The sequence below is a fragment of the Castor canadensis genome, chromosome 12 (genome assembly GCF_047511655.1).
Source record: "Castor canadensis chromosome 12, mCasCan1.hap1v2, whole genome shotgun sequence".
Lineage (NCBI taxonomy): Eukaryota > Metazoa > Chordata > Mammalia > Rodentia > Castoridae > Castor > Castor canadensis.
Window position 1 is genome coordinate 43,113,112 of NC_133397.1, and position 25,243 is coordinate 43,138,354.

The 25,243-nt window shown below is 34.7% G+C and overlaps 1 protein-coding gene across 48 annotated transcripts in view; it reads right to left on the reverse strand.

Annotated features, from left to right (window-relative positions):
- Nrxn1 (neurexin 1) overlaps positions 1–25,243 on the reverse strand; it is a 1,065,367-nt gene that overhangs the window by 121,473 nt on the left and 918,651 nt on the right. For 33 of the 48 annotated variants that reach the window (XM_074049660.1, XM_074049666.1, XM_074049659.1 and 30 more), the window contains 2 exons: positions 10,473–10,562; positions 8,781–9,100 (listed from right to left, as the gene is read on the reverse strand). In XM_074049660.1, coding sequence (XP_073905761.1) covers positions 8,781–9,100; positions 10,473–10,562 — 410 coding nt within the window. The remainder of the gene's footprint in view (positions 1–8,780; positions 9,101–10,472; positions 10,563–25,243) is intronic. The other 15 variants (XM_074049685.1, XM_074049681.1, XM_074049694.1 and 12 more) reach the window with 1 other exon arrangement.

A 25,243-nucleotide genomic window follows, 5' to 3' on the forward strand; every position in this document is an offset into this window, starting at 1 on the left:
CAAATCTAGAGAAAACTATGCCCATTCAGGTACAGGAAGCCTCCAGGACATGAACAGACCTGACCAAAATAGAATTACCCTGCAACATATTATCATTAAAACAACAAGCACAGAGAATAGAAAAAGAATATTGAAAGTTGTGAAAGAGAAAAAAGCAAATAACATACAAAAGTAAACTCATCAAAATCACAGCAGATTTCTCAATGGAAACCTTAAAAACAAGAAGGGCATGGAGTGAGGTATTCTGGGCACTGAATGAAAACAACTTCACCACTATGATACTTTACCCAGCAAAGCTATCATTCAAAATAAATGGAGCAATAAAAGTCTTCCGTGATAAACAGAAACTAAAACAATATATGAACACCAAGCCACCACTACAAAAGATTCTTCAAGGAATTCTGCACACAGAAAATGAAAGCAAACAAAACCAGGAAAGGACAGGCAGTACCAAACCACAGGAGAAGAAAAGACAAGGAATCAGAGAGTAACATTGATTCAGCTGCACACAATCAAACCCTCAAACAACAAAAACAACTCAATGACATGAATCACCACATACCTATCAATATTAACACTGAATGTTAACAGATTTACTCCCCCATCAAAAGACACTATTTGGAAAAGTGGATTAAAAAGGAAGATCCAATAATTTGATGCTTACGGGAGACCCATTTCATCGACAGAAACAAGCGCTGGCTGAGGGTGAAAGGCTGGAAGAAGATTTACCAAGCCAATGGCCCCTGAAAACAGACAGGAGTAGCAATATTTTATCTCAGACAAAGTAGACTTCAAACTTACATTGATCAAATGAGATAAAGAAGGACATTCCATACTAATAAAAGGGGAAACACACCAAAAGGAAATAACAATTATCAACCTATATGCACAATTGTCAGTGCACCCAATTTCATCAAACATATTCTGAAGGACCTAAAAACATATATACACTCCAACACAGTTGTAGTGGGAGACTTTAATACCCTCCTATCACCAATAGATAGGTTATCCAAACAAAAAATCAATAAAGAACTAATTCACACCATAGATCAAATGGACCTAGCTGATGTCTACAGACTATTTCATCCAACTTCTGCACAATATACATTCTTCTCAGCAGCCCATGGAACCTTCTACAAAATTGATCATCTCTTAGGAAACAGACCAAGCCTCAGCAAATATAAGAAAATGGAAGTAATCCCATGTATTCTATCCAATCATAATACATTAAAACTAGAATTCAACAACAAAAACAACAGTAGAAAACATGAAAACAACTGGAAGCTGAACAACACACTGCTCAATGGTCAGTGGATCATTGATAAAATAAAAGAAGAAATTAAAAGGTTCCTGGAAGTTAATGAAAATGAAAACACAACATACCAGAACCTATGGGACACAGCAAAGGCAGTCCTAAAAGGAAAGTTTATAGCCATGAGTGCATATATTAAAAGGACAGAAACATCTCAAGTCAATGACCTAATGCTACATTTCAAACTCCTAGAAAAACAAGAAAAAGAAAATCCTAAAACAAGCAGAAGAGAAATAATAAAAAATAAGGGCTGAAATTAATAAAATAGAAATAAAAAAAATACAAATAATTAACTAAACAAAAGGCTGTTCTTTGAAAAAATAAACAAGATTGACAGACCCTTGGCAAACCTGACTAAAATAAAGACAGACATAACCAAATTCAGTAAAATCAGAAATGCAAAAGGGGAGATAACAACAAATACCATGGAAATCCAGGAAATGATCAAAGACTACTTTGAGAACCTATATTTTAATAAATTTGAAAATCTCAAAGAAATAGAAAATTTCTAGATACTTATGACCACTCAAAACTGAACCAAGAGGACAATAATCACCTGAATAGATCTACAACACAAAATGAAATTGAATCAGTAATAAAGAGTCTCCCAAAAAAGAAAAGCCCAGGACCTGATGGATTCTCAGCTGAATTCTATCAGACCTTTAAAGAAATAATACCAACTCTCCTTAAACTATTCCACGAAATAGAAAGGGGAGGAACACTGCCTAACTCATTTTATGAAACCAGTGTTACACTTATCCCCAAACCAGAAAAAGACACCTCCAAAAAAGAGAACTATAGGACAATCTCCTTAATGAACATCAATGCAAAAATCTTCAACAAAATAATGGCAATCCGAATCCAACAACATATCAGAAAGATCATTCACCAAGACCATGTCAGCTTCATCCCAGGGATGCAGGGATGGTTCAACATATGCAAATCTATAAGTGTAATACAGTACATTAATAGAAGCAAAGACAAAAATTACTTGATCATCTCAACAGATACAGAAAAAGCCTTTGATAAGATCCAGCACCACTTCATAATAAAAGCTCTAAGAAAACTAGAAATAGATGGAATGTACCTCAACATTGTATAGGCTATATATGACAAACCTTCAGCCAACCTCATACTTAATGGTGAAACACTGAAACCATTTCTCCTAAAATCAAGAATGAGACAAGGGTGCCCACTATCCCCACTCCTATTCAACATAGTACTGGAATTCCTAGCCAGAGCAATTAGGCAAGAAGAAGAAATAAAAGGAATAAAAATACTTAAAGAAACTGTCAAAATATCCCTATTGCTGACAACATGATCCTATCTCTTAAAGACCCAAAACACTTTACCCAAAAACTTCTAGACACCATAAACAGCTACAGCAAGGTGACAGGATACAAAATCAACTTACAAAAATCATTAACTTTTCTATACACCAACAACGAACAAATTAAGAAAGAATACATGGAAATAATTCCATTTACAATAGCCTCAAAAAATATCAAATACCTAGGAGTAAACTTAACAAAGGATGTGAACAACCTCTACAAGGAGAGCCACAAACCTCTGAAGAAAGAGATCGAGGAAGACTACAGAAGATGGAAAGATCTCCCATGCTCATGGATTGATAGACTCAACAAAGTAAAAATGGCTATACTACCAAAAGCAATCTACATCTCTAATGCAATTCCCATCAAAATCCCAATGGCATTCATCAGAAAGATTGGAAAATCTACCTTAAAGTTCATTTGGAAACACAAGAGACTGTCAATACCCAAGGCAACACTCAGCAAAAAGAGCAATGCTGGAGGTATCACAATACCCGACTTCAAATTATATTACAAAGCAATAGCAATAACAACAGCATGGTACTGGCACAAAAACAGACATGAAGACCAGTGGAACAGAATAGAGGACCCTGATATGAATCCACACAGCTATGCCCACCTTAATTTTGACAAAAGCACCAAAGACATATGATGTAGAAAAGACAGCCTCTTCAACAAATGTTGCTGGGAAAAGTGGTTATCTGCCTGCAAAAAACTGAAACTAGATCCATGTTTATTACCCTATAGTACTATCAACTCAAAATGGATCAAGGACCTTAATATCAGACCTGAAACTCTGAAGTTAGTATAGGAAAGAGCAGAAAGTGTGGAAGTAATAGGTATAGGCAATGACTTCTTCAATAGAACCCCAGCAGCTTAGCAACCAAAAGAAAGGATGGACAAATGGGACTTCATACAATTGAAAAGCTTTTTTCTGCACAACAAAAGAAATGGTCTCTAAACTGCCAAGACCACCCAGAGAGTGGGAGAAAACATTTGCCAGCTACACATCAGACAAAGGACTGATAACCACAATTTACAGGGAACTCAAAAAAGAAAACTCTCCCAAAATCAATGAACCAATAAAGAAATGGGCAACTGAACAAAAAGAACTTTCCCAAAAGTAGAAATTCAAATGGCCAAAAAACACATGAAAAAATGCTCACCATCTCTAGCCATAAAGGAAATGCTAATCAAAACCACACTAAGATTCCACCTCACCCCTGTTAGAATAGCTATCATCAAAAACACCACCAACAATAGGTGTTGGTGAGGATATGGGGAAAAAGGAACCCTCATACACTGCTGGTGGGAATGCAAGCTAGTGCAACCACTCTGGAAAACAATATGGAGGCTTCTTAAAAATCTAAACATAGATCTGCCATATGATCCAGCAATACCACTCTTAGGGATATACACAAAGGAAAATGACTCAGGTGACTCCAGAGGCACCTGCACACCCATGTTCATTGCAGCTCTATTCACAATAGCCAAGTTAGGGAAACAGCCAAGATGCCCCACTACTGCCGAATGGATTAAGAAAATGTGGTATTTATACACAATGAAATTTTACTCAGCCATGAAAAAGAATGAAATCTTATCATTTGCAAGTAAATGGATGGAACTCGAGAACATCATCCTGAACGAAGTTAGACAGGCTCAAAATAACAAAAATTGTATGTTCTCCCTCGTTTGAGGACTTTAGATCTAGGGCAAAGGCAATAATGTTGTTAGATTTGGGTCACATGCTAAGAGGAGAGCACATAAGGGAGGAATGGGGATAAATAGGAAACTCAAAACTTGAAAGTGTTTGATGTCTGCACCGCAGAGGAGCTAATACAGTAACCTTTAAATGACAGAGGTAAATATGGGAAGATGACCAGGAAGTAGTGAAGAGGTCAGGTAAAGGTGAATCAATTCAGGCTGTAATACACTTGTGCATGGAAGCAATGCTAGGAATCTCTCTGAATAGGTATCCTTATCTCCACTGGCAAAAACGCTTTGTCTTTCTTATTATTGCTTATGTCTTCTCTTCAACACAATTGGAGAAAAGGGCAGAACAGGTTCTGTCTGGAAACGAGGGGGGTGGGGACAGAGAGGGAGAGAGTACTGGGCAGGGGGGAGAAATGACCCCCCATATGTATGCACATATGAATATATGAAGAAAGAAAAAAAACTAAAGATAAAAAAAAAGATTTTTTTGAAATGAGATGGAAAAGCTGTGCATTCTAAAATCCAGGCAAAGTGTGAGAATGATTTTGTACTCTGAATATAAATAATAAGGGTTAGTATTTACTATTCTTATGAAGTATTACCCTCTTGAAAAGGTAGGTTTTATATTTGCTAAAAAAAAAAAAAGCAAAGTGCAATATAATTTATATGCTAAAATGGGTTGCTTTTCAGATGCTATTAGTAATGACATCAGAACGCCAGGCACACACAGAGACTTTCCAGTCCATGTCCCCCTACAAAAACTTCAGGGGTGAATTCTATGTTTTGTCAAATAATTGTGAGAAGTCCCAATTAAGAACATCACAATAATCAATTACATTTTACAGCTAGAACAACTTGAAAGATTCCAGTGACCACTTATTATAGAGAGGCAACAAGACCAAAGTGCAAGGAGGTTAATCAACCTTTCCCACTCACATGACAAGGTAGTTTCTTGGGTTAAAAGTGGAAACTAGGTCTCTAATGCACTATTTTCTATTATACTTCATTAAAAAAATTACTATAGTACCGAATTTTCTACAGTATGTATATAACTTGTAAAATAGTCTTAAAGGATGGAATAGAAAAGATGAGCTGCAAAGAATATTCCACAAAAAAATGTCAATCTTAATCGTGAAAGAAAGGACACAGCTCCACTTTCCTTTTTATACACATTGGCAAAAAACGAGGAAGTGAATATTTCCTTTTTAGTCACTTATGTAAAGATATATACACACCCTAGGACCCTGCCAGATTATTAAGAAGAGGAGGAATCACTTAGCAGGTAAAAACCTTCCATGACATTCCTTCATGCTATTTAAAGCTCTTAGCATTCCAAAGGACTTTATACCATCAATTATTTTTGCAAGTCTTTGGTTTCTGAGAATAGTTTCTCCTCTTATGTAATCCATATGAAAATATAAATTTCACAATATTCATATTGAAAAGAAGCCATTTAATCAGCAGGGTTGGTAAATATTCCCATTATTTTATCACTACAACTCATGTCTTTCTAAAGTAAATTTCAGTATGAAAATTGATCATCACTCACAGAAGAAAAATATCTTTTTCTTTTTTTCCTTTTAAAGCATATTTATTTTAAATAGGAACGTGAATGGGATCTTCTGGAGGGTATTTTGGTGAATGTTCCTATATTTTCTGTCTCTGAAAACTGAAATCCATTTCTTACCTACCCCTTGCCCTGCAGGATGGCTGAACAAACTTCATCTCATCCATTTGAAATGATCCAATTTAATTCTGCTTGACCAAAAATCTGTTTTCATAGTTCTAAAACATGCAATCACCCCAAGGTGCATTGCCATTGTAGCTTAAGTGGCTCAGTGTTATCACTGAGGAAAATATACTTTGATTGCAAAAACAGCCCAATATGGCTTTTGGAAAATGAAATGATCCTTTCTGATACACAATTTAGTAAGACAGTTGATAAAAGCAGGCAGATATGGTCACCATGGACAGGGTTTACAGGAGAGATGCTTCATCTAATAGGTAAAAAGTAGGTAAAAGTTTATAGACACGGAGTTAGTATTACAAACCACTCTCATATTTAAACTTCCTAGATGTTGAGCCATTTAACAAATAAACACTTTAAATATGACATATGTCCATAATCTGTATATTTAGAGGCAAGTTAAAACCAATTGTGAGGCAAGAAACATTTGTAACAAATTATTCTATTACTCGAAAACAGATAATTTTTGTCTCAAATTGTGTTCCTCTCCTACATATGTGAATTGTTCTGTCATCTGTAACTGTACACATATAATTACAAGAGAGAATTTAAAAAACTGTTTGCTCAATTTTTAAATACTGTTGCCAGGGATGGGTATGGTAGCACATGCCGAAAATTGAAGATGTGTGGGAGATGGAGTAGGAGGATCATGGTCTGAGGCTGGCCCCTGGCAAAAAGCAAGACCCGCTCTGAAAAATAACTAAAGCAAAAACGATGTGTGTGGCTCAAGTGATAGAGCATTTGCCTAGCAAACCAACACACAACAAAAACCCTATTGCTGCCACAAAGCAGTATTTGCATCATATAATCCAAATTATTTGTTGCTATTCATCTATGAAAATGTAAATATTTAAAGTATTTATAAAAGAACCTAGTAATCTTTTATTTAAGTCAATATCTCCTCAAGTGAACTAAATAATTGCTGATTGATTAGATCATTTACTTCTATGAACCACTGGTATCTGTAATAGCTTATAATAAAAGATACCCTCTTTACTGGCAATTAACAAGCATGCAGTTAACTGTTTTCCTTTTGGATTAATTAATATTATAAAATGCATAAATTTTTATTTTTGAATTTCTAGGTATTTTCCTTTTCAATGAAATAGCTATGTTGTACACTTAAAAATATTTCTTAGTATATAGCAGATTCTAACTGATAAAATATATGAAAACAAAGCCAATAATTCATTCCTTATTTTGGGATACATCTGGTTTCCATAGGAGCTTTGGCAATTGCAATTTCATTAGCCACAAAATAAGACTACTAAGAAACATACCTATCTCAAATTATATTCACAAAAACATTTCTAATTCCAAATGTATGCTCACTTGCAAATTATTTTATATAAAGGAAGTAGTCTATTAATTCCTTTGTGTTTCATTTTTCCTGCATCAAATTTACTTTAATAAATGCTTATCATTAACTGAACCATATATCAACAACAACACCAATAACAAATCATTAATGGAGTATCAAGACAGAATATCAAGCAGAGCTATTGGGCAAGCATACATCTGTCTAAAGTCACAAGTCTTAATTAGTAGAGAGAATACTAATACAAATAGAATCTGCTTTCTATTATCTTCTTTCCAAACCTGATAGTTGGTTTCAGTAAAAGCAATTTTTAAAATGGTTGTTATTGTCTTGCTCCTTTACAATGCAGTTTTCTAGAACAGTAAGGATCTTGTATTTGGAAAAGCTTTATGTGGTATATACTGAAGCCATTCACTAACTCTTGAAAACAAAATGAAACAGGTTTGGACCAAGGAAAATACACAATTCTAAAAGCATTAACAGCTGAATATGTTCAAAGGATATAAATATCAACAATGATCTAACAGACTTTAATATCAGTTCAACATCCTCTAACAACATTTCATAAAAGTCTTTTTTGTACATTTTCCTCTGATGTAAATGCCAGTAACAAAATTAGTACCTAATACACAGTATAATCAATAAGAGTATATTGATTAAATTAATATACTTGAAAATGTACAATGCCACATTTTAAACTATTTTTCAAAAATTTTAGACACAAGATTTAATAATAAGCTTATTAAAGTGATTTCTAAGTGAGATCAATTAGTCACATATCACACAAAATGTCTTAGCTCAAGAAAGTTTTCAAGTAGCACACTTTACATGTTTGCTCTCAGTTAAAGTAATGGAGTGTTTTCTCATAAGCAGTAGAAAAAAGGACATATCTTTCACCAAGACAGCCACTTGCCCACCAATTTGAATTTTAAGATTTCAAAACATAGTAGAAATATTATAGGTAATATCTCTTTAAGATCAGATTTGTTCTTTTAAAAATTTTGATGAAGTACAAGCTTAAAACAAGGCCTTTCAAATATTTCATTAATATACTTGTTCATTATAATTAAAGGATAAAAACTGTGCAGTTAGCAGACAATCCCCCTCAGTCTGGGCTAGACGAAGTTTTCTGAATCAAGCTAGCAGCTAACAAACCAACACAAAGCCTTTTATAGTCCACCAACCTCTAAACAACAACATATGCACATTTCATAGTCAAACTGAATGCATTATGTTAACTAAGTCTTACAGCATAGTGCCTGATAGCAGAAAAAAAAATCCTATTTAGAAAAGACATGCAGAAAATCCCACTTTCATAATCATAGGTCCAAAATGAAAGAATAAAATGCATGTGCTCACCTGGCTAATGGGTTCTTTCGTGGGAGGTTTTCCTCTTCTAGCTGTGCTAGTAGCCAGGGTGGTGGTGGTCTCCATGATTGAGGTGGACATCTCTGACTGCATGGCAGTGGCTGTCGACTCAGTTGTCATAGAGGAAGGCACTTCACCAACCAGTCTCACATTTCCCACTATGGCGATGTTGGCATCATTTTCGGCTGCCATATTCAGAACTTTCAAGCCATTGTAGTAAAGCCCAGAGAGCTGGCCCTGGAAGGGCTGGCCCTGCTCTTTCCCGCCAATTATTATGGTTGCTTGACTATTGAAGATTGTGAGCTGACGCCCTGTAAAAATAATATTACATACATGCAAAAATGTTGATTGTGAACTCTACATTCTACAAAGGATGATAAAACAGATCTTTCATGGGGTGGATAATGAGAGCAATAAACTATAAGAGAGGCATTTGACTCATAATTCATTGCTTATAAATGAGGTGTCCATGAAATGCATATTTATTGGCAAATACTTGTAAATTCTCAACTTATCGTAAATGTAGTGCTTTTGCTAAAAGACCAATCAAAGTTATGTATTACAAATCAATTTTTAGTGGATCCCTTTTCCCTTTGCCCTCAAGATCTTAGATTGTTGGCCTCTTAAGTCTAAATTGTGAAATTTGAAATGTGTGACATATCTAACATTTCAAGTATTTGTCATTCTAAAGTCACCTCTGACAGAAACTGATCTATAGAAGCTGAAGTCTAATTTTAAATTTTATGGCAAAAAATTTCATAATTCACATAATGCCCACATGTATCTACATGCTATTCCTTAGAAATGTTAGTTTTTGAAGGCAATAGTCCATTGTTATTTGAATTATGCTATTTTTTCCGGCAATCACACTGAAAAGAAATGCATGATTTACACTGAGCATGTCAGAGACAAAAAATTCCAAAAATATGTTTCTGATTGGTTTTCAGCAAGTCTATCAAAACAAAACAAAATGAAAAAACAAATAGCTTCAGATGTAAAAAGCGGCTTCAGGAATGATACACAAATCAATGGAGAAATCATGGCACATTTCCATCAAACTGCAATCCTTAGCAACAGTACCATTTATCATCAAATTGAGTATCCAGTTTTAGCAGATTACTCTCTGCTCATAAAAAGCATGCACACAACTTTCAGTTCAGTTTTAATTAGGGCTTGTTCCCAAATGTTCTTAGAAGGTTGCAAACGTTAAAGGGACTTCATTTTGACTGGCAATCCATATTGCCCACTATTTAAGATTCCTAGAGTTTAAACAAAGAGTCTTTTTTTTTTTTCAGGACCATAATAAAGATCTCAGAACTACATATATTTTAGTTAATAATTTAGAGGCTGGAATATGGAATATAATCTATGAATGATTTATCATTTTGGGTTAATGCTTGCTATGAGTCCCTTCATAGATTGAGTTAGTGGATTATATTTAACAGTCCCTTTAACCTTAAGTTAACTGGGTAAGATTATTAAACCGCTGGTACGGCTAAAAATGTATAGAAATTATTATACAAGGTATGCAAATATTACTATCTACATTTTACTGTTTTAAATTTGTTTTTAATTTAGTTTTACGGAAAATTTATTTTTTATGTTTATTAGTGTTACAATGAAGTACTACTTGGTTATGTTCAAATTATTTTTTTATTTGAAGTTTTAATCAATGTTTTTTACCTTTGTCGAGTAGCCATTCATCAACTACTCGACCAAGTCGATATGGAATTCGCTGTCTAGCAATCGCCAGGCGCTCGTTATCATTGTTTCCTTTAAAGTTTAAAGAGACATTTCATTGGTTAAAATCTGTAAGGTCAAAGGTTAAAAGTTAATACTTAAAGCTTGAGCTATACAGTTGCCACATGATTTTTTGAAATTTGGAATTTTAAAAAGTTCTACCTAGAACATTTCATGTTTCAGACTTGTCATTCATTCATTTATTTTATTTTAGCAAACAAAATTATTCCTATGTTAATTGAAAATTAGAAATCTGCATTTGATCTAGGTTATTAAACTTATGTTATAGACAGACCCCAACAACCAATTTAAACAGCAGATAATAGCTTTACAAAAAATGACCATTGACCTTAGGGTTTTGTCTTTTGGATGTTTCTTATTAACTAGTTAAACATGTTCAGCTGCAACAGGTTTAAGTTTTCAAAATACATTCAAACTCTTATTCCAGATTAGTAATTTATGAACACCAAACTTAACACCATCTCTGGCACACTGAAGCATCTAAAATAGGCCTGGAATACTTTACTTCCTATTCAGAAAACAGATTTCCTTATTCATTTCATTTAAGAAAACCACAAAATCCAAATAGTTCTTGTGTATTCCATACAAATTGGTTTATCAATCACTTGGACATCACAAGAGATTACATCTTGCATCATCCAAATATGTGTTAGGAAAAGGCTTTGACAAAAGTGACTTTATTTGAGTGTCCTTCATTTTCACTTAGAACTTAACATGTTGAGGAATATACCATTTGAAAAAAATTCTACATTTTTACATACTCAAATATTTGCTTTTTATTTATTCTTTAAAAAAGGCCTGATAGCTTATGGTACAAATACAAGCCAGAAACAATGGCTCTTATTCATAGATCTAAACTAAATGATATCCTGCTTCTTTGAATAAAAAACTGTCTGCTAGAAACACTGTTTACACTGACCTTGAATAATGCTTGCAAATAGATGAGAGTTTTCCTGATCTATAAAGCACTTATAAAAAATCTGGGCTGCCACCTCAGTGCTCAATTGTGTATATTGCAAGTTTTTCCATTCCATGAAAATTTGCTATTTGAATTTTGAGCCAAGACATTTTGGCAATAGCTCGGATGAGGAGTATGAAGTGAAAGAAACCTTAAATACTACCTATATAAAAAGACTGGAGCATTTTGCTAAGGAAGAAAGAAGATATACTTTTCCCCCCTTAGATTTATTTTCCCTTTTTTATGCTGATCTTACAATACACTTTACTTATCACAATAAATATATCCTAATATTGGCCATACACTTTGGAGAAATGAAAAGGAATACCTTTTAGACTTTATCAATTTGTCATTCAAATATCTATATGAATGAATATATTTCACACATTAATATTTAATTTAAATGTAAATATCAAAGTTGAATGACATATAAACTTAATGAAAACATTAGTATATACTTCTTTGTACTATGTAATCATTTAAATGTGAAACAGTATTTTATACGGTGTGAATATATTTTTGATAAACATAATTTTTTAAAAGAATACAAATTGTAAAAAATTCCAACTTGATCATCATTTTAAAATGTGTGCACAATTTGTGTTCTCTTGTATGCTTTTGTATGTGTATGTCTTTAAAATATGCTAAAGTCTGATATTGGTCTCCCTAGGGCAGTGTGGTTATTGCTGAATTAAAAGTTTTTGTCTTATATGTGATTTATAAAATAATCATGTTTTTATATGTAATTTGATAAGCAAACATAAAATGTATTTCAAAAATCCTATCCTTTGCTCCTCTGACATTTTTTGTCATCTGATATTCATAGCAATTCACACTGATAGAATTTTCCTGACATGGTTCCTTGTACTGTTTTTCATGCTAGAGTGTTCCCATCATCAGGAATAACCAAAATTCCCTCAGAAACCATTCAAAACCAGGTCACAAGTCCCTCTTGTCCAGTTATTTCTAGCCTGCACACATCTCTCCGTAATAAATTCCACTCCTTTTGTACACCTCAGCCAATACCTAATCACACCACTAAGATAATCTTTCCAATTACTTTTAGGATAAAATCTCATACCTGTAATGAGATGTCTGAGGAAATACATGGTCTGGTCCCTTCCAAACTCCACTACCTGATCTCATGGCCATTCTGATTTGCTATCCTCTTTTTAGTCCCATGAGACTTCCTTCAATTTTTCTAAGCCTCTGCTTTCTTCTCTCTGGACTCTTTGACTTGTAGCTTCTTTTCTTTTACTCCTACCTCATCCCCATCTTTCCAACAACCACTCATTGGAATCTTCTTGGTAGAAACATTGCTTGCTCAGGAGTTGTTCCTTGATGTCTTCAAGTTAGGCTAGGACACCTGATTATAAACTTTCATAACTCCTGAAACATTCCTTTTAGAAACAAGCATTCACCTTGCAATTATATATTTGATAAATAGCTCTCATTTAAACTCTGAGCTCTATGAGAACAAGTACTATGTGTAGTGTTAATGGTATCTCCAGTGTTTGCACAAACTCCTTGGAAATGTCTATAGAATGAAGTAGTGAAGGAAACCTTGTTTCAGTTCTGATAGCTTCTGTAGCACCATTGACACATCTGCATAGCCTAAAGACATTCAAGAGAAAGAGAAAGCAAATACTTGTGTCCAGACAAGGGACCACACATGGATAAGTTTCCCTTTGTACTTTCCAAAGGAAACACCAAACACTTGAATTAAAAGCTTGTTTCGTTAATGGATTAACACTGATGTAAACATCCATACAATCAATCAGTTTTTTATTAATTTAATACCTTCCCCATGCCACAAAATAAATATTCATAGTTATTATTAATAGGGGAAGGTTTGTGGAAGAAGTCCTAAATAAGACAGGACTTAGAGAAAAATGAAAAAGGACACATAAAATATGTGAATATATACAATTTTCCTTCACACCTTTAACTGACATTACCAAAAGATTTAATATTATTGATATGACATGATTTAGGTGAATAGTAGCTTTGGAAGATTCTTGAGGCTACTCAGGCAAAACACTGCATTCCCAATGAGTAAGAGAGGTTGCCCAACAACTGTAACAGTGAAAAAGATTTAGAAAATGGAGTAGATAGTAAATAAAGGTGTAAAAATATGTGATAATGTATAAGAAAGGAAGCCAAACAATAGGGGTCATATAACCCTTAAATATCAGATAATTGCTAGTTCAGAGAGCATTCTTTTTAATGGAAAGGTGATTCTGAAATCAACAAACAGATATTCTTTGTAGGAGCAATGGGTGGGAGGTTAGACATAGTTTACTACTGTACCTTACTCTTCAATTTCTTTGTTGTATTAGAATAAAAAACTAACGGCTTTTCTATGGTAAAATTATATACAAATTTGCTACTAGCCAAATGAAGACCCACTAAATAGAATAGAGTGACAATATCATTTTTTGGTTTTGTTTCTTTTTGACATAAATTCTAGTTATGTGGTCCTGGCTTGGACTCCTGCTCTCAAGTGATCCTCCTGCCTCAGCCTCCTGAGTAGTGGGGACTACAACAGGCACTTGCCATGGTGCCCCGCTGACAATGTTGTTTTAATCTATGATTCCCAAACCCCTTCTACCATTGAGTATAAAATACTTAGAATTGCTTAGGTTTACCAGGACTAGGCCTATATTATGCCTTCCTCTCCTGATTTTCATTAGAAAGCTATATATGAGAAGTAGTAATTTAACCATATTATTTTAAGTAATTTCTCAAAATGTATTCCATTTTCTTAAAAAATTATGGTAATAATTTGAGGGAGCTACTTACACAAACTTTTAATAATTTTTAACAATCACAAAATATATACTAGGTATTGTGTTAAATATATGTTATTATCTATTAAAACAAATTATTCATTAAATATGTTACAAAGAAAAAACTAGAAAACAAGAAATAAGGTGATTTGTTTTAAAAATATGGTAATATTTACTATAAAATATCCAGAATTTTGCATGATATTGTTAATTATATTTAATCTCATCCATAGTTCAATATACATTTAGAAGTTGCATGCCATATAAAGGTGGTAAAACTACCAATTTGATTAGCAAAGGTCAAAGACATATAATTTCCAATGATCCTTTATTTATTTACTCTGATAAATTTGGGATCTAATACAAAACATGACAGATTATAGGAATATTATGTCGAGCTTCTGTGGATGGTCAAAGAAGCAGGCTTAAATGGAAAGGTGAGATTAAGAACAAAGAGGATATACCTGAAAATTCAAATAAAGCTAAAAGTGAATCTTTGGGAGGAGGACTTTCATCTCCAATTTTTCCAAATCAGAGGAAAGCATAAATCATTAATGATCCACTTTTAAGTTATCCATTCACTTTGGATTATTAAAAGGGTCCAAGATGAATTTCAACTTACTAAAAGAAAGGTAAAAAGTTCAACTATGGCAATCACTTGGGCACATAGTTGATGAAAATAGAGCTTCTCATTTAATAGTCAAAACATAACAATTTATTTTCATATTTACTCTCCTTAATAAAAGCTAGAAGGGAACTTTCTTCCATTGCTTTTCTCTAGTGAGTTTTGTGTGGGTTCACTCTATTTGTACCTTCAAAGAAAATGTCACCCACAACATACTTGTCTCTATTGAAGTAATTTTCAAGCAATGACATTGCATATTAAGTTTGCTTTTATTTTCTTTGGAATTGCTTAAGGATTCTTTTTATTTATTTTATTGTTTTTGGTGGTACTGGGGTTTGAACTTAGGGCTTCATGCTTGCTAGGCAGGTGCTCAACCACTTAAACAATGTCCTATAGGATTAACTAGTCTTGCCAAGAAGAAAATGACTCTCTTCCTGCTACCCGTAGTAAACGCACAAGAGCTAATTGACAGGAATAAGCCCCAATTGGAGTGGCCACTTAGGAAAGGGGTATTGATGTAATGAATATTCAAATATTCCAGGAGTTAAGAATGAAAAGTAAAATTTGAACATGGAGTGTAATATCTTCTATTTTGATTAAATCTAGACAGTTTCATCTTCCCATCTGTACAGACCAAGTATTTGCATTCTCCCTAAATTCATATATCGAAGCCTAACTTAGATTTGGTATTTGGAGGTGACTGGCTCATGAGAACAGTCCTCCAGACTGGAATTATGGTACTTGTAGTAGAGGTTCCAGAAAGCCCCTTTGCCCCTTTCCACTAGAGAATGCAATGAAAAGATGGCTGTCTCTGTTTCAAGAAGGGGACTGTCACCAGATACCAAATCTGCTGGTGCCTTATTTAGACTTCTTAACATCCCCAATTGTAAGAAATAAAATTTTATTGTTTATAAATAATCCTATTTATGGTATTTTGATATAGCAGCCCAAAATTGTTTAAACATTACCCAAAAATACTTGGTCACACTTGAGTATGATAATTTTATAGGAATCAGGAGACTTCAAGGAAATAAAAGTAATTTCAAAGAATCAAGATAAGAGGCAAGACCAATAAAACTCAAATCCTTGACTTGGGAGTTAAATTTCATGGTGGGACTCAGAGAATAAAGGGAAAAGAAATTTTAATAATAATTTTATACCTATTGGGCAGTAGAGATAAGCTATATAAACATCACGTATATGCTTTGTCTATACCCATCTTAAATCTTTACCCTTGTGGTATAATTTCTCCATGAAAATAAAAATGTCAGGCTTTCATATGACATAGAAATATCCTTGGGAAAAAATAAGGAAGAGTAATTCTATGAACCAAGCATTTGTTCAGAAAAATATAAAAGTAGTGAAAAACAAAACAACAAAAAGATACTTGGTTCTTTTGAAGGCTTCTCATGTCCTTAGTTTTTAACATTGGGAAAGGAAACACAAAAGAGTACTGAAAGACATGTATACTTCAAGAGAAGATCGGGAGTCTGTTTTTAGACCTTTTGATTTTAAGTGAGAACATGATGTTTGGATATGCCTCAGTCTACAAGGAAAAGTGAAAGTTTAACATAGTTTTATAAAGATTGTTCTAGTTTTAAAAACAACATTATCATATAATTTTAACTAAATGCTATGGATGTTGTTCCTCTATAGACCATAAGACTACTGTTATTTCTAACTCCACTAGTAGCAATCCTAAAAAAGTGGATTTTGAACATTATTGACATTGTTAGAGGATGAAACTTTTGAAAAGAATGTAGCTGTTCTAAAGAAAATATTTGTTCTATATATTACCTTATTTCATATACTATTAAAGGTGTGTATGTAACAAATACATACATTGATTTGGCTTCTGCTTAGTTCTGTAGTTTAAATTTGAGCCACTTATGTCTCTTTGAACTCTAGTCTTTCTATACCTCTTTCAATTCTTTCAGGTAAGCTAAGCCATTTTGATCATGCCATTCTCTTTGCCTGAAAAGTTTCCTGCATTCTTGTGTAGCCCTTAACACCCTTGTCCATTCCAACTCTCTCTCTCTCTCTCACCCACACCCACACACACCCACACACATACCCCTGAGTATAGCTTACTTACTTCTTCTTTAAATGTTAGCTTGTGGTTTCTCAAGAAAGCATGTTCTGTGTTCCCTACTCTGTCACCACATTTTCCTAGATCCTTCCATTATGCATTCTTATAACACTTAGTAGGAATATCTATAGCCATGATGAAATAAGTTCATGTAATTGATTCTAGACTGTAAATGTTATTTGAGGGTAGGAAACCATGTTTATCTTGTTCATTGCTGCATATATATCTTGTGCTTAATACAATGCTAGGCACATATTAACTGCTTCATAAGTAATATTTAAGCCCACTTCAAATAGTCATTGCATCGTAATAGAGTGGCTATTTGTTGTTCAAGATTCATAAAGCAGGGCTAGGTATGATCTCAGTGATATAGTGCTTACCTAGCTTGTGTCAGGCACTGGGCTCCATCTCCAATACCACACACACACACACACACACACACACACACACACACACAAAAGATTCATAAGTCAATAAGGTTGTAACTGTTTACTAATCATATATATATATAATATTTCTCAGTAATCCTGCTCCTCTTTCATCAAAAATGTTTTTGCCACTAAAGCAAGCAATAAGGCAAGCATACCTCTTAAATAAATTGTTTTTTGCTTAAATATAGCCTCAAGTGGTCCCTGCTATGGTGCATATCCATTGGCTAAGAAGTTAATACCACTTAAGATATTTTTATTCTTATTGCATACAGAACTGATGATTGATTTGGCTAGAGAGAAATTTCTTCAAGAATGTCAATTTTCTAATGAGCTGCTTATGATGACAGTGATAGTCTGACTCAATGAACTTTCAGACATTGCCAAGAATTTCTTTTTCAAAGACTAAATTTAGTGGTGACAACTTTAAAATGAATTAACATGGGCATTCTCCAAGGGACATTTGCCTCCAAGGTCCATCGATAAGTATATCAATGACCTTTAAGGAAAACTGCTTACCTTTAACTAAAGCAAAAATAATACAAAGTTAGGACTTATAAAATCAGGTGTAGAAGTCAGGGATCTTGTAGTCTTTATAACATGAGAGCAGGAGCCTTCTGGAGTGTGCCTGGCCCATGGCTGATACATAGCAGTGAAGGACTTGGGTTGTCTTCCAGATTTTCAAGCCCTAGCTGAATGATGAATACTGGAATCTCTTCTCATGAAAGAGAAACAGCCAGTCAGCCTAAACTGAGTTCCTGTCTCCTAAAAAAATCAACTTTTCAGTATGAAAGTAATCAGTAGGCAAATGAATTAAAGAATACAAAGGATCATAGGAAATCGGAAAATAATGTATTGAGTAGTATTAAACCTTGTTTTCATCTGTCTCAAAAATTCTGTGACAGAATTTGGTAAGTTGTTTTGTATTAAAAAGAACTGATTTTAGAAATTACTAACTTAAAACACAAATACACACACACACACACACGCACAATGGTCAAAAAAAATTCTCATTTCCTTCTGAAGGTTTTGCGATACAGACAGTTGGGAGACTGTTCTTTCACCACTGATTAAGACTGAGGTAGCAGGTATTAGGAATCACATTTATGTAGTCTTCTGAGCTTCCTGGGCAGTGTTGGTGACCTTGTCAACCCCAGCAGTCTTTTTGTCCACTGCTGTGATGACACCCATAGCAACTCTCTGCCTTATATAACGAACAACAAAATGACCCAGAGGAGGATAGCTTTCAACACATATGGGCTTGCCTAGAATCATACCAATGATGACAGCATCAATAGATTTCAATATCTAGAGCCATCTTCCAGTTTCTTACTAAAATAATAATTTATTCTTGTGCATTATGTTACTTGCTTATACTGGTTCTCTCACTTAATCTTAATAATGATCCCAGACCACAGTACTTTTCAGTTTATAGGTAGGACACCTGAAACTCAAAGACCTAATGTACCTAGTGATGGATCATGCATAATAGAAGGGAGAACCATTTGAACCCAGAGCTCTGATGCCCAAACTCTTCCATGGGATAGTTATTACAGCAATTCTGCTTAACAGCCTGAGTCATAATGGCCTAGTATCTTTTCTTCAGTCCTCAAGTACACTTGTATGATGGAAAATGTCCTGGTCTGGTCTATAAATATTCTTCCTTATAATGTTTGGGTTGAGATTGTCTCCACAGGCACACAAAAGCAGGAATCTCCCCTAAATTCTTGAGGATTCATCAGGAGGCTATAATTATCATTTTCATTTTAAGACGGAGAAGCAAAGGTAAGTAAAGTGATCAAAGACCTATTGCAGTTGAGAACCAAGCAAGAAGCAGAATTTAAATTTCTTACTTTTTAAGAAAGCCCTACTGTGCATAAAATGCTCCCTGCGTTTCTTGTCTTTGCCCCCAATCTTGAAAATAAGCCCCAAGTGTAAGAATCTATCACCATATTCACTGCTTTTGTGATGCTGACCCTCTCCAGAGACAAGCTGGAAAAGGAGAGAGGGCCTAAGTTATGAGCCAAAAGACCAGTGCCCTTCATTGACTTGTGAGTTGTGGGATAAAACTTTGGAGTATGTTAAAATTAATTTTGTTTGGACTACACATTTCCTCCTTCTTCTTTCTCATCTCTTCCCTCTGCTTTTCTCATTACCCATTTCCAGGAACCCTGTACTTTCATGTTGGTTGATAACCCAAGGTATACATGTATATTTATCCTTCCTAGACATATCTCATGTTCTGAAGAATTCACCTTCCTTCCCTAGCTCCAATATTAAAAGCCTGTCTCTTTTAGTGTAGCTTGGCTAGATGTTAGGAGAACAATCTGACTCAATAAAAATTCATAAGCACTGAGTAGGTAATATGAAAGCACTGTGTCAGGCATACATCAATATATCACATGGATCCTATGGTTGGATGGTGTATGCTTTGGCAGTCATGGGGCAAATCAAGGAAAGTTTAACAATAATGATATAAGTCAAAGTTGAAGACAATAGATAACTTGCCATAAGTGTGTAACTAACCAAACATGTTAGTTGTAGTTGCCACAGAAATTCAGAGAAAACAATGGATTAGAGCAAAGAAGGTGTGTTGGAACACAAAGGATTTTACACTGATTACAATCTAAATCTCAGTGAAATAATAACTGGTAGGTAACGATGTGCTGATATGTGGGTACTAATCCCCAGAGGGTTGATAATGGATAATTATCTTTAGCTTCATATAGATGTTCACCCCTACATCTATTTCTTAAATATAGTTTGTAATAAATATAATCTCTAAAATAATTACAGATGTGAATAATAACTATAATATTTATGCCAGGAGACTTTGAAAAAAAGTAGTACACACCCTCTTAAAACAACTTAGTAAAATATGATGTAAATTGGCAAGAATTTGAGGCAATATGTACAAGTGAATACATTTATTAGAATAGGAGAACTACAGGGGATCATGTTAATAATTTTAATGTTATATTATGAACATTATTTTGGTACAAATTAAAGTTTGCTCCCACTGCTTCCTTAAAAACACACATAAATATTTTCTTTAATTCAATTCAATAGAATCTAAACACCCTCTCAGAGAGCTCACTTATTAGTTCATACAGCTGGAGAGAGCCTGGGCTGCTCAAGTAGGGCAATGCTCTGTTCATGGCTCACGCTTCAGATGACATCCCAGCTCCTGTAAAACAGCAGGCCTTTGTACCTCATTAAGCAATGTCTTCATGTGATACTGCTATGATGTTGGGTACAGAAGGCCACAGGCTGTCTACTGCAGAGTTCAATGGTGCTTTAGGGACGGATTTATAAGCTTAGTGCACCATCGTAACTGGCTTGAGAAATTTCTCCCTTTTAGTCCCTTTTTTATATGGGTCTACATTACGCTATCTACTGTTCTTTATACAAAGATTTACAGAACCATTTGTTCTTTTTAGTTACTTATATTCAAAACATTTTAGTTGGGTGTTGTTCCATCGATTAAAATATTAAAATAAGTGTAGGCATATACCCAAAGGAATGCGACTCAGGTTACTCCAGAGGCACCTGCATACCCATGTTTACTGCAGCACTATTCACAATAGCCAAGATGCTCCACTACTGATGGATAGACTAAGAAAATGTGGTATTTATACAGAATGGAATTTTACTCAGCCATGAAGAAGAATGAAATTTTATCATTCACAAGTAAATGGATGGAACTGGAGAACATCATCTTAAGTGAAGTTAGCCAGGCTCAGAAGGCAAAAAATTGTATGTTCTCCCTCACATGAGGACTTTAGATCTAAAACACATGCAGTAATATTATTGGACATGGGTCACATGCTAAGGGGAGAACACATACATGAGGAAAAGAGAAAAGTAGGAAACCCAAAACTTGAAAGTGTTTGATGTGTCCACTGTAGAGGAGTTAATATAGTAACCTTAAAACGACAGAGGTCACTATGGGAAGGTGACCGGGAAGTAGTGAAAAGGTCTGGTAGAGATGAATCAATTTGGGTTGTAATACACATGTGCATTTAAGCAATGCTAGGAATCTCTCTGTATAGCTATTCTTATGTCAAACCAACAAAAATGCTATGTCTTTCTTATTATTGTTTATGTCTTTTCTTTAACAAAATTGGAGAAGAGGGCAGAACAGGTACTGCCTGGAAGAGAGAGGGGTGGAGGAGAGAGAAAGGGCAAGGGGAGGGGGGAGAAATGGCCCAAACGATGTATACAATAAAAGTAAATTAAAAAATAATAATAATAATTAAAAAGAAGTGTAGTCATGTGCATTTGGGATCTCATTGTCCATGTGGAATGAACAGTAATTTTCACCTTCTTCTTCAAGCTTTTACTTGCTGTTGGTTCCCCAATGCAAAGAAACTGGGCACTATAGTGAGAAATGAAAAGCAATGGGGACAAGCAAATAACCAAACATGCAACCTACTCATAAATTTAAAGTTATACTCTGTTATCATGCATAATAAAGAGGTTTTTTGTGGTAACTGTGCAGCATTTAAGATAGGAAAATGATTTACCAACTGCAAAAATAGACAGGGCCACTGATAGAAACCACTAAATAGTGAGAATTTTTAAAACGCAATATAAGAGCAGCCCCATTTTACCTTACAAATGGCATTTGCCATTTTCCCAGATTTGAGAATCTTGAGTACCTTCTAAATCACAATACCATAACACTTAAACTCATCCATTCTAATAAGAACTTAGATATATGGTCTTTAAGGAATATTTTCCAAGTTCTTGATTTCTATAAAATCAAAAAGTTCTGTGGTACAGCTGGAATTTCTACCACAGACACCAGTCTTGACTTCCAATCTATTTTTTTATATTTATATTGGCCTTTGGCAGAGGAAATAAGTGAATACCTCATATACAGTCTTTGTTTTGTTTTTGTAGTGCTGGGATTTGAACTAAGGACCTTCACCTTGAGCCACTGTGCCAGCACTTTTTTGTAATGGGTTGTTTTTTGAGATAGGGTCTCACAAACTATTTGCGTGGGGATGACTTTGAACCATGATCCTCCTGATCTCTGCCTCCTGAGTAGCTAGGATTACAGGTACAAGCCACTGATGCCCAGCTCATATACAGTCTTATATGGTCTGTAAATGGTATTGAGAATGTATTATTCTCCAGGGAACAAAAATAAAGTCTAATGAATATGGTACTCTTGTCTCATTTTCAATGAACTAAAATCTCTTTCATTCAGTTATAACTGAAAAATAGAAAGATTTTTTTTCCCCCAATTAGAAAGAAAGGGTTTGCCAACTATGTATGAATTTTGTGGTTAGCCAAGAGAACTCTTCATGGAGAAGATACTAGGTTATAATTCCTGGGTTCAAATCCTGGCATCACTGTTCACTAGTTGGGAAACATTGGGTCAGGAATATCATATCTTTAAGCTTCAGTTAAATCTTACATGTGCAAAACAAGTATTTATAAGAATATTGACATAATATATGTAAAACTCCCAGCGTAGAGCCTGGCACATTAAAAAGCACTCAGTTAATCTTAGTCATAATATTTTGGAATATGTCATTGCTTATTATCTGGTATGATATGCCTTACATGATGTATCAAGGAATGTATAGTTCTCAGAAAATATTTTTCATCCATGTGATCATAGGAAGGGAGTTAAGATAGGTGTGAAAAAAAGGTGGAAAATAAATCTATATTTCTTTCCTAGGATGGATAAAGGCCAGGAAACTAACCTTGTTATAAGTTATGTCCCTAACCCCACAGGTGCTTTATCAAAGTCATTGCATTTCTCCCCAAGCAGTGTCAACTTTATTCTCAAAGGTTCATGCATGGCTGAAAGCTGAAAACAGCCAGTGGGAACAATTGAAAAGAAGTCATTAACTGGTGGAGGTCACTTGAAAAGTAAAAGCCACCATCTGCTCTGGGCTGAGATCTTGGTGGCAAAAGCCTGGTGTAGGAATGCTTTAGACATCAGCAGGATGTGAAAAAGGCATTTTAGTCTGTATATTGATGCTTCAAAGAGATTAGAGTGCCTAAACTCAGCCCACCCCATAATTCTATGGGGTAAAGAAGGTATCTGCTTCTTTTTATAGAAGCCTTCTGTAAAAAGAAGCAGATACCGTGTGGCCTAAAGCAAGGTATCCCATTATATGTGAAATGAGGTTAGTGGACTGAAAGATCTCTAAGGTAACCTTGAAGGCAAATTACCTGTGGTTTCAGGTTCTGGATACCTGGTCATAAAGACAAGCATTGGGCCATTGTGAAGACATGGCTTTTGTAGTTTTCATGAGAGAATTAAGTTTAGAGCCATTAAAAACAAAATAGTGTATTGTTTCTATCTTGGTAAATATCTTTAGAAGGCAGGGAAAACTTTGACTTGGCATGTTATTTTTCCTTCTTTTATTTTTTTTCCTTAAACTATGTTACAGTGCTTTGACAATTATATGAAGACTTTTAGTCATCAGCTGTGGAGACCTTTATAATTAAGCCATTACATTTTTATGATCTGTTTAATATTGCACTATACAGACATACACACCTTTAACCACCCAGACATTTCTCTGGATTCTTTCTACCCACCCACTGAAGCGTGTCATTGCTCTGACAGCCATTTCAAGAGAAGAAAGGCAGGCATAGGTTAGAAAGTAGGATGTTTCAGTTTTACGAAAAGGAGTAAAGAGGATGGGGAGGGAGATTAGGATGCTGGGAAAAAGAAGGTGGTTTCCCCTTCTCATTTAAAATTTTAGCACTGAAGAGGTAAGAGTACAAAAATTCAAGAGGGAATCTAAGAACTTCAAGTCAATAGGAACTTTGTACAAACTTCTTTTGTTCAAACTTTATCAAAGTAAGCATTTCTTGGATTTCTCAAACAATTGTGATCATGGAAACTGCACTTTGGAAGATAGTTTGGGTTTGGGAGGCATCCTCATAAGACTTCCTATGCAATCAAGTCTGGCAGGGGCAGACTTGTAGGTGGCCTGTTGTAACTTCCAGTCTGGATGAAGATTATCAGTAAGACTCAGACATCCTATTGAAAGATAAGTAGTTCATCGCATGTCTCAGGATAAAACTGTTTCTCTACTGCCCTTGATATTTCCCCTTAAACTTAAGCTGTCTAGGATTTCTAATGGAACTCTAAATGAAGGAGAAAGAACAAAATTACAAATGTGTCTTCATGTTTGAGCTGATGCTCTCGTAGTAAAGACTACTGGAATTGATCCATTCACATGCTCTTCTCTGTTTTTCTTATAATCCAGCACATCTATACTTAGGTTGTGTTAAATCCAAGGCGAGGGTTAAACTGATGGGACCATACCAACTCAGGCCTAATTAACACTTCCTCTAAAATTGTTCCTGAAGTAGTTTAAATCTAAATGCTTTGACATTAGTAAAGATAAACACTTTGTTAACAACCTCCACACAAGAACCAATCAAATACGTAGAATATGTTGTAGGAAATGGTGTACCCCTCACCCCAAGAATTCATATGGTGAAGGCTTAAGCACCTATGGTCTCACAATGTGACTGATTTGGAAACAGAGGCCTTTAAAGGAGGCGATTGGAGCTGTTAGAGTGAACCTTAATCCAGTCTCACTGTTGTTCTTACAAAAAGAAGTTTGGGCACACAAAGTGACACTAAGGATGCACATGAACTCGAAAAACCCTATGAAAACACACAGAAAAAATGTCCATCTTTAAGCTAAGAAAACAAGTCCCAGAAGAAACCAGACTGGCCATACCTTGATCTTGGGTTTCTAACCTCCTGAACAAAAAAAGAAAAAAAATGTCTGTTGTTTAAACCACAGTCTGTGGTATTTTG